We start from the raw sequence: 11572 nt of genomic DNA, 5'->3' as shown, positions 1-11572 counted from the left end.
ATAACTAAATAAAAATGTGCTAAGGGTGTTTTTGTGCTGTTACTTTGGCTGGTTTAGACCTGTCATGGATAAAAATGGGACACTAAAACCCCCAGGTGTGTGGCGGCAACTCATTCAAATGATTCATTCAAAACAGCTGATTTTTTTTTTTAACAAAGCATGGATTGATCATTGAATCACTGACTCAAAAACAGATACATTTCAATTCATACAATTCATTCAAAAACAGATACATTTTTTTCAAACCACTTACAGTAGCAACAACAACAATGGAAAAAAAAAACAGTCGAAACAACTTAACAACTGCATAGCAACGCAGTAAAGATACTCAGAACACTGTATCAACCATTGGGAATTTCCCAGCAACCACTCAGAACACCCTAGTAACCACTCGTAACACCCTAGCAACTACTCAGAACACCCTAGCAACCCCTCATAATAACCTAGCAACCAGATACAGTAGTAACACACAAAACAATACTTAAAACAATTTAGCAACTACCCAGAATGCCCCAGCAACCACTCAGAACACCCTAGTAACCACTCATAACAACCTAGTAACGACTCATAACACCCTAGCAACCAGATACAGTAGTAACACACAAAAACATACTTAAAACAATTTAGCAACTACATAGAATGCCCTAGCAACCACTCAGAAAACCTTAGCAACTACTCATAACATCCTAGTAACCACTCATAACACCCTAGCAACCACTCATAACACCCTAGCAACTACTCCGAACACCTTAGCAACCACTCATAACACCCTAGCAACAACTAATAACACCCTAGCAACCAGACACAGTAGTAACACACAACAAATACATAAAACAATTTAGCAACTACCCAGAATGCCCCAGCAACTACTCAGAACACCCTAGTAACCACTCATTACACCCTAGCAACCACTAATAACACCCTAGCAACCAGATACAGTAGTAACACACAAAAAAACATATTTTAAACATTTTAGCAACTACCCAGAATGCCCCCGCAACCACTCAGAACAACCTAGCAACCACTCATAACACCCTAGCAACCAGATACAGTAGTAACACACAAAACATACTAAAACAATTTAGCAACTACAAAGAATGCCCCAGAAACCACTCAGAACACCCTAGTAACCACTCATAACAACCTAGTAACCACTCAAAACACCCTAGCAACCGCTCATAACACCCTAGCAACTACTTAGAACACCCTAGTAACCACTCATAACACCCTAGCAACCACTAATAACACCCTAGCAACCAGACACAGTAGTAACACACAACAAATACATAAAACAATTTAGCAACTACCCAGAATGCCCCAGCAACTACTCAGAACACCCTAGTAACCACTCATTACACCCTAGCAACCACTAATAACACCCTAGCAACCAGATACAGTAGTAACACACAAAAAACATACTTTAAACATTTTAGCAACTACCCAGAATGTCCCAGCAACCACTCAAAACACCCTAGTAACCACTCATTACACCCTAGCAACCACTAATAACACCCTAGCAACCAGATACAGTAGTAACACACAAAAAACATACTTTAAACATTTTAGCAACTACCCAGAATGCCCCAGCAACTACTCAGAACACCCTAGTAACCACTCATTACACCCTAGCAACCACTAATAACACCCTAGCAACCAGATACAGTAGTAACACACAAAAAACATACTTTAAACATTTTAGCAACTACCCAGAATGTCCCAGCAACCACTCAGAACACCCTAGTAACCACACAGCAACATATTAAAACCTACTCAGAATGCCTTAGCAACAACATATCTACAGCCTGGCAGCAGCTTCTATCTCCTGAGCATCATAAGAGTGAGTTTTTCACTTGTAATGACCCTCGAGTGTGTTGTCTGTTCTCTGTGAGAGGAGAGTGTTCAGCAGGTGACGGCGGCCCGCTGGAGTGTGTGAGTGTGTGTTTCACTCATTACTGAGTCTGCGTCTCCACCTCCCTCTGTTTGTTTACAGCACACACTGATGTGTTTCCCAGGAGGAGATGTAGAAACACACCTGGAGGAAGAGAAGCATCCCAGCAGCTCTGCTCCAGTCTTGAATCTGTCGTGTGGCACGAGGCCGTCGGATCATTAAGACGCTTCGTTAGGCACCTCATATTTGAGAGCGTTTCAGTCAAAGGCTTCGATACGCATCTTAAACGATGCTCAGTCTGGAAACATCATACTTTGGTAGTGGAGTTTAATAACTAAATGTATGATTCTATGCTCTCTGGAAAACATCTATAAAGCCTAGAGCAAAGTATCGACACTGATTTCATAAATCAATTCGATTCTGATTCATAAGCTCTTGATTCGATTTGGTATTGATTCGTCTGAAAACATGACTTTATATCAAGTCATTTTGCTTCTCAAGCAAATGCATATGATTTATGAAAGTTAAGAGGTTTGTACTGTAAAAAAAAAAAGACAAAAATACTGAGGAAGAGCATTTCTTACGTACTTATACTTGCAGCTGTCTAGGAGAAACAAAAGAGACTCTTCATATGGAGATAGAGGTAGAGATGCATTAAATAACGAGTCCCTGACAAAACACGAAAAGGCTGCGATGATCTCATCGATGAGCTGATGGTTCGGATGAGCTCATCCTTCCTCAATTAAACTTTAACCATTAAGGAGAGTTTTAAATAGCTCTAAATATCCACCGTCTCTGGTACTTCATCTGTGTCTCCATGACTCTTAAACCATGACATCCAAAATTAAAGAGATATTTCACCCAAAAATGAAAACTTGTGCGATGAGATCTGATTATGACTTCAATATAATATGAAATGATTAAAAGGTGTAGGTTATGCTCTGCACACACACTCGTCCATCTGCTCCTCACTATAAAGAGTCAGACACGTCGGTCCATGTGAGGATGCAGCAGCGCAGAACGGGAGACAGATTCAGCAGAAAGCTTTAATGACTTCAGCGTGATGCTCGCGCTCTGTTAGAGATCTAGAGCAGCATTCAGCCGACATGTGTGTCACCTGAGCATCTCACACGCTCTCAGCCTCAGGACCGAGTTTATTCTCCACTCAGGAGAACAATGAAGCTCAAACATCTCCATCTGCTCGGGCCTCGTCCTTCTTCAGTCTGCCTCCGAAACACACGCAGAACCACACAAACCTCCCTCAGCTGCTCATCAGGTGAACATCTGAATTAAACTAAATGTCTTTTACGACTGCTGCTAGACTCTTTATACAACACGACATTATACAACCAGCCAGATCTCGGGGAACAACCAAGGCAAACTGTGTAACGTCAGCAGGTCTGTAATATCTGGAGAGAATCATAGTGAACAGAAAACATTGGGAACAGAGCATTTATCTTGTTGATTTATCGGCCATAGATATTTTATTTTATTTTATTATTTTATTTTATTTTATTTTATTTTATTTTATTTTATTTTATTTTATTTTATTTTTATAATTATTTTTATTTTATTATGCCTTTTTATTTTATTATGCCTTTTTATTTTATTTTATTTTATTTTATTTTATTTTATTTTATTTTATTTTATTTTATTGACCATGAAACTGTGTGTGCATTATTTCATTAAAAAAAATAGGCATAAAAAACTGGGGAAACACTTTTTTTTATCATTCATTCATTCATTCATAAAACTTTTAATAAATAATAATTTAATAAATTATTTTCTAATAAAACATTTAATTATTTATAATAATAATAATAATAATAATAATATTAATAATAATAATAATAATAATAATAATAATAATAATAATAAACATATTGCAGTACATGTGTCTCCAGCACAGATGACGTCTGACCCTCGTTATGAGCTCAGGCCTCATTAAGGATCCATTACCGAGACCCTCGTTAAAATGAGCGGTGAGACCAGATCGGGGGGGGGGGATTAAATGGATTAAATCATTATATAAATGTGATTTTACTGGGAAAAAAACTCCCGTCTGTTGCTGCAGACTTTCACAAGCGCAGGTCTGAGAGGAAAGACAGAGTAATCTCACGTCATGGTGAACTACAATCCGTCAAAATAAAAGTTTGGTTTAACTTTAAGAAATTATGACATACATTTATTACTGCTGTACAGTAGAATGATCACTGTAAACAATGTCCAGCTATTTCAACTTAAAAAAAATGTAAGTAATTTCAACTTAAATTAAACTGAACCGACTACAAAAAAATGCAATTTAAACATTTAAATGAAATCCAGATAAATTTCAGAATAAATAAAACATTTAATACTGTTATTTTTTTTATAAATCATTACAGCTTTAAAGTTTTATGACTTCTGATTATTAAAGTTTATTTAAACCATTTAATTAAACCATTAAATGGAAAATATAAACACAAATTTCTGAAAAACTGAAACATTTTATAGGGCATTTTATTGTTAAGTGTTTGATAAAATATTAAATTGTTATTCTGAAATTTTATTTTTATTTTTCATCTGAAATTTTGATTTGTATTATTTTATTTTAATTCATTCTTTTTTCTTTTTTTTTAATTATTTTATTCTGCTGAAGATATTTTGGAGAATGTTGGTAACCAAACAGCTGACGGCCCCCATTGACTTCCAGTGTATTTTTTTTACCCTATGTAAGTGAATGGCTACCAGCAAAGGTTTGCTTACCAAAATTCTTCAAAATATATATTTTTTTATGTATAAGAAAAAAAACAGAAGACAGGAACTCATGCAGGTTTGAAACAACTAACAGGGTTAAATTAATGATAACAGAATGTTCATTTTGTGGTGAACTGTCCCTTTAAGACATGTATAGATCCTGCTGAATGTTGTGCTTCACAGAAGAGAGTCATAGAAGGACATAAATGTACATTTAAGGGTGAGATATTCCTATGAATTGTTCCTGATTTAAGCTGATTTGACTGTAGATGTTTTTGGCTTGGTCAGGTCATTTGTCACGGTCAGTAGCGCTCACATCAGCCTGATTGAACATCAGCAGAGAAGCCAGTCATATGCCAAGCGTAGAGGACGAGACGTGAGTTCAGTCTGAGCTCACGTCATATTTTGACAGCGGAGTCAAACGTGGCATCCGGATGTCATTGCATTAGCAGCAGGTGATCGAGTCTCCCCGATCCTCCGGCCCTCAAAGACACGTCTGACCCTCCATCAATCTGACGGATCACACCTCGGGTCGCCAGTCAGGAGCCGAGCTGACACTCAGTCAGACACACGTCTGTCAAATCAGAGGAAGAGGACGAGGAAAGACAGAGAAAAACATCCTGGAGGATTTTTAAAAAGGGCTCACATCATACACTTATGAAGTGGTTATGTTTATGTGCCAATCGTTTATTTTTCCATCAAAATCTCTCATCCTCCACCGATTAGGAAATTGGCTACTGCACCTTTAAGAAAACATACTTGACTGTGGTCGACAATCCCAGAATGCACTAGGGCAAGAATACAAAGCAAGAAAAAAAAATTAACTTTTAGTTTATTTTAAACTGAAATTGCTGTTTTTTTTATCATTTAATAATAAAAAAATATATATTATTAATTATTATTATTATTCTATTCAACAAGGATGCATTAGATTGATCAAAGGCAACAATATAGACATTTATTATCATTTTAACTTTGCAATTATAAATAATTTATATATTTTTAGATTACATTTATAATTAAAAAAATCTGATTTTTAAAAATATATAATTGTAAATATATAACATGCAATATTAAAATAGATCTAATAAATGCATATTTTTATTCAGCAGAGATGCATGAGAACTGAAATTTATTATGTTACAGATTATTTCTATTTCAGATGAATGCGGTTCTTTTGAACTTTCTATGCATCTGTGAATCCTGGAAAATAAAATGCATCACAGTTTGCACAAAATTTTTATTTTCAACATTGATAATAATCAGAAATGTTTCTCAAGCAGTAAATCATCATATTTTCATGATTTCTGAAGATCATGTGACACTGAAGACTGGAGGAATGATGCTGGAAATTCAGTTTTGATCACGGAAATAAATTATATTTTAAAATACATTGACATAGAAAACAGCTGTTTTAAATTTTAATAATATTTTAAAATTTTTACAGCATTTTTGTATCAAATAAATACAGCCTTGTTGAACAGAAGAAACAACTCCAAACTATTAAATCACAGTTTAATTTGATGAATTTCACTCCAGGAGCAATGGTAGCTCAGCACAATTATTCTCTCTGTTTTCTCTTCCTCTCCAGGCGAGTGTGAGTGTGTGTGTGTGTGTGTTTGGGTGTGTGTTTGGGTGTGTGTTTGGGTGTGTGTGTGTGTGTGTGTGTGTGTGTGTGTGTGTGTGTGCGTGCGTGCGTGCGTGCGTGCGTGTGTGTGCGTGCGTGCGTGCGTGTGTGTGTGTGTGTGTGTGTGTGTGTGTGTGTGTTGGTGTCTCAGCTGTGATCAGGGTGTCTGTTTAGAGTTATTTAGACACCAGCCTCTTTTCACAAACACACTTCACACCAGTTTCTCCAGCGTTTATTACACACACATATTCGGTCTCAGCTGACGAGCACACTTTATGTAGCCAGCCATTACCTTGTAGACTTATAAACATACCGATATACATATTTATACATAGTACTGTACTGCAGTCCACAATGCAATGCACTTCTGTCTTCTGTCTGCTCGTTGTTCTCAGGTGGCAGACAATATTGATTAAACCTTAATTCATATTTATGTATTTAAAAAGATGACATTACTCAAGCGTGTGAATATTGAGAGGCATTAATGGAGCCCAGAGTCTCTGGCCAGGTTTTATTGGTTTCTGACCCATTATGTTTATTTCCTGCTGGAATTATAAATCCATAGAGTCTTCTTTTGCACTATAATATATAGTTATATAGTTTCACACCCAATATTGACATATTTTAGAAATCCACAATATGTTATGATGTTTAATCGTCTCTTCACATTGAAATCGTGTGAAGTCTGTACTGTTCAAATCCAAAAAGCAAATCAGACAAACACAGCTGAAGAAAATGACACGAGCTCCTTTACATTTTAAAAAATGAGTCTGATATTATTTGCCTAATCTTCCTCAAATGTCAGACGCGTCCCTCAAAAACCTAATTAATGACATCAGACATAACCGACAGCCAATCAGACAGCACCAGAGCTGCTGATTATGAGTTCAGGAGAAAGAGCGAGAGAGAAATAAAAGAAAAACGTGTCTCTCACCCCGGGAAGAGTCTTTTGTTCGTGGAGAGCGCTCTGGGCCTTCAGCGCTGACTCTCTGGCACAGTACGTTAGAAAGGCACATCCTGAAACACACACACGCATGAAAAATATCAGCAAACACCATCAGCAAGTCCATTTCAATGCCAGTGTACTTATAAAACACAATTTAAAACAACTACAGTTGATCAAACTGAGGTACAAGATTAATAAAAAAATAATAATAATAATAATATTAAATTAAATTAAATTAAATTAAATTAAATTAAATTAAATTAAATTAAATTAAATTAAATTAAATTAAATTAAATTTCTAATGTGAAGGGGTAGACAGGGCTGCAAAGAAACTTTAGATCTAAAGAATTAAAAATATTTCAGTAATTTTTTTATGTCAATTTACTTATAAAGCACAGTTTAAAACAGCAAAAGTTAATCAAAGTGTGGTATAAGAATAATGTATGAATCATAATAAAATAAAATAAAATAAAATAAAATAAAATAAAATTAAATTAAATTAAATTAAATTAAATTAAATTAAATTAAATTAAATTAAATTAAATTGTGTGGATGGGTGGACAGTTTTCAGAGAGGCAGAGAGACTCAAATTAAACGTTTCAAATAATTACATTTTTTAAAAATGGAAAAATAAATGAAATAAAAAAATGAAATGAAATAAACAGAGATCAAAATCATCTGTATTTTTAAATTAAAAGCCAGAAAGAACTAAATAATTTTCATTTTTTAGATTTAGAATCATGCAGTATATGGTTGAAGTGTGTGTAATGTGAATGCAGTTTCAGAGCAGCAGAGAGATTTAAAAAAATAAAAATATCAGAGAGATACATCTGATGACTATGCAAACAACTGCAATATTCAGAATCGTATTAATTGGACAAATTGCATAAAAATCTCCACATATGCATTTCCAGACACATCCACCAGTAAAGCAGCACTGCAAATTAATGTGAAAATGCTACATGAATGTTTTCATGCATGAACATACAGTTAATGTTAAAGCTTTTAAAACAGTGACGGGCGTCTGAGACCCAAAACAGACCATGAGAGTTAAACTCCACAGAAAAAAAACATCAAAGTTTCACTTCAAACACGCTTTTGAAGCTTTTCAGATCTTTTACGATTTGCTTTTGCATTTTCAGCGGATGCACTTCAGCTGCTCACGCATCACTGTGATGCTGCTGGTTACCCAGAATGCCTTGCGGCTGGGTGAGTTCTGTCCAGTTACTCACAGAGTTATGTGAACCGAGTTTGCTCGTGTGTTCACTGTTAGTAAAAGGTCCCGGTTGTGTCTTATATTGCATGTTTTGTGCTTGTGTTGCCATTGTTGTGCAGTCTCATCCCAGAAGTCCAGTGCTTGGAATTACATTATTGTTAATACAATGTATAGCTACAGTTGTGTATTACACGGTATCCAGCCTTTTTACAAGATGAAAGTAATTGTGACTTTTTATCTCGCAGTCCTGAGTTTACATCTCTTCCTTTACATGTGGTTTTTTTTCCACCATGAAATAAAAGACACACAGAGAGAGAGACACACAGATGCACACACTGATTTGGATCAAGTAATGGTTTCAGTCTCATCTTACTAACACAGATTATTAGAAATATAGAGCCACGACTGATATTTAGATCATTTTACATCAACATCTGTCATAGAGATCTCACTGATTTTCATCACAAGCATCAGAATTATTATAAAAGTTTGATAAACTTCCCTATTATTTCATACGTTCAGGCTTTACAGGGTTAAGTGAAGTCTTTTGAGGTCACTGCATACTGACAACAACAGCACTGATCACAACGAGCTGCATTTATTAATCCAACACGTGTTCCTGGTGATGCACTTTAAATCTGTTAAGTGGAAGAAAAAAGCAAGGTGTTGTTCCTTGCATATGTTCATTAAATGATAAACTGCTGCTGATGTGGGTTTGTTTTTTAACTGGAACTCTGTGTGTTACTCTCAGAGGGTTTGAGGACACTAAACAGCTCCTCGTGTTACTGTAAGTGACGGCCGTATGTGTGTCACCATCCCTCCCTGACTCTCCTCCGGCCTATTAATGTACATTTACAGCTTTAATGCTACACGTCTGATCCACTGGGAACCATCAGCACAAAACCTGCACAACAGTAATTACAGCAAGAGAATGAGAGAGAGAGATGGAGACTTTATGAAGGACTAAATAAGAACGTAATGGAAATATTCTGCCCTTTACACTTGTAGATGTATGTCTGTATAATGTTGATGCTTTCTTGCCTTCAACTATATTCTAATGAAAGACAAGAAAAATATGAGTGTGCACAGAACAAATCCATGTTACACAAAAAGAAATGATGTGAATCGAAGAGAATGTGTGCATAATGAAGATGCATGATTTAATAAATACAGACAAGCTTTATGGTCTTGATTAACTACAAATTAGCTGAATGCATTCAAAACAAAACCAAAGAATAGTGTATTTGCATGCTTAAACATATTTAAAATTTTAGTCAAATATCTGCTCATTGCAACCAATCATAAAAGGTTTTTTATTTTTATTTTTTATTTTTTTTTGCATGACATGACTCGTCTCTGTAACTATCTCACATGAGGAGTTTCATTCTGTTCCAAAAAGCACAGAGGAAAAATTAAATGCAAGGAAGCTTAAACTAAAAAGGCGATTAAGAATACACAGCAATGACAAATTAAAATGAACTTCATTTGACTTTCTAGAGTAAAACACAGATGATTTGAGGCCAGACGACCAGTGCAAAGCATAAAAGCAATATGCCCTTTGATAGAGAAACTTACATCCAGGGATATGAACGATTAGAAGAGGTGATACTGAAGAAATCTCCCCATGCAAAAGCCCAAAATAACTCCAGACTCATCAGACGTGGTCATGAAAATGGCTGGACGCTACTTCATCTGGATTTGTGTTTGCACTGATGCTGCTCTGATCCACAAACACACACACTTAACGCTTAAAAAAAAGCTTCTTCAATGATCCTAATACAATTCGCTCATTGCAAAAAGTGCTAACTTGCAACTGTTGCATTAAAAAGCTATTTCTACATGACTGAACCCACTAAACTAGTTTTATTGATATAAATTGATCTACATAGGTTGAGTTAGTGATGGTGACTTAAAACCCTTTTAGACTTCTATCTGTGGCTTTTCTGGAGATCTCGATATTTATTAAAGGTTCGAAGAATGTAAAAGCTTTTTTTTTTTTTTTATCAATAGTTCAAGTTCACCAGCTGTTTTATGAACATGCATGATGACACTTTAAAGGTTCTTCACATGCATGATGAGAAGAGGGCGGATTTGCACGTGCTGATCACACACACTCATACAAAGCAAAAAAAAAAGCCAAGTCCGACCTTTATGCATCCCGGTGAACCGGTCCTTGAGCACCGTGAGCTCGTAGATCTTTCCAAACTCCTCGAACAGAGGCTTGAGGTCTTTCTCGTCCAGATTGCGCGGGATCTGACCGATGAAGAGCTTGATGGCGTCGTGATCTTTCATCGGGATCGCGCTGTTGAGTCCGTTCATTCTACCGGAGCTGTCCGCGGTGCTGAAGCCATTCTCCGCCGTTACCGAGGCCATCTTTCTCCCTCCCGCGCGCTGTGTCTCCGGCTCTCTACCATCCACTCCTCCTCTCTCAATCTCTCTTCCTCTTCCTCGTCCCAACCCTCTATCACGGCTCTACGGGACGCTCCTCTCTCGGTTTTCCCGTGTTTTCTCCTCAGGATTCTTTCACTTTCTCCATCTGTCTCTCTCCGCGTGTGTCAGCTGCCACTCTGACTCGTGACGTCAGCTCGCTTCTTTTAAAGAGAGCCGCGACTCATTTGCATAACAAGTTGCGGCGGCCAATCACAGGGCGCTGTGAGTGAAGGTACTCCCGGGGGGGCGGAGCCACGAGCCAAACCTCACGGCGTTTAAAGTATCTGAAAACACGGAGCGAATTTTTATAAAAGCAATATGTTTTTTTTTTAAATATGCGTTTAGCAGCTTTGACCATTTAATTGGTGGTTATGTAAATAACCTCTAAAATTGCAACAATTTATTTATTCTACCTGAAATAGGCATGAATTCTGGTTTATTGAGACATTTTTTCCCATTTTTTAATCTCAAATGCAAAAAGTGTCAAAATTGACCTGAATTCACCCACAATTGAAAACACACATAAACATTGTTTATTACTATTTTCTAACATTCATGTTTTCTTCATGTTCTGGCGACCAAATATAGATTTTATTTTAAAATGTGCAGTATATAGAGTACATTGTTTTTTTTTGTTTTTGTTTTTTTTTTTGCTTGGCTGAGCTTCTTAGCTACATTACTTAAAATATAAACCAATAAAAAAGCATTTGTTTGGTAATAACACTTTGT

The 11572-nt window shown here is 36.2% G+C and overlaps 1 protein-coding gene across 10 annotated transcripts in view; it reads right to left on the bottom strand.

The window, feature by feature from the left end:
- Nucleotides 1-10989, bottom strand: part of LOC113080815 (CUGBP Elav-like family member 4) — a 67326-nt gene extending 56337 nt beyond the window's left edge. For all 10 annotated transcript variants that reach the window (XR_003282028.1, XM_026252866.1, XM_026252867.1 and 7 more), the window contains exons 1-2: nucleotides 10561-10989; nucleotides 7186-7268 (exon numbers count right to left, since the gene is read on the bottom strand). Coding sequence is in view for 9 of the 10 variants with exons in the window: in XM_026252866.1 (XP_026108651.1) it covers nucleotides 7186-7268; nucleotides 10561-10786 (309 nt within the window). In the remaining variant the exon portion in view is untranslated. The remainder of the gene's footprint in view (nucleotides 1-7185; nucleotides 7269-10560) is intronic.
- Between the last annotated feature and the right edge of the window lie 583 nt (nucleotides 10990-11572).

Source organism: Carassius auratus, unplaced genomic scaffold (assembly GCF_003368295.1).
Source record: "Carassius auratus strain Wakin unplaced genomic scaffold, ASM336829v1 scaf_tig00032091, whole genome shotgun sequence".
NCBI lineage: Eukaryota > Metazoa > Chordata > Actinopteri > Cypriniformes > Cyprinidae > Carassius > Carassius auratus.
This window is presented reverse-complemented; position numbering and strand designations above follow the sequence as displayed.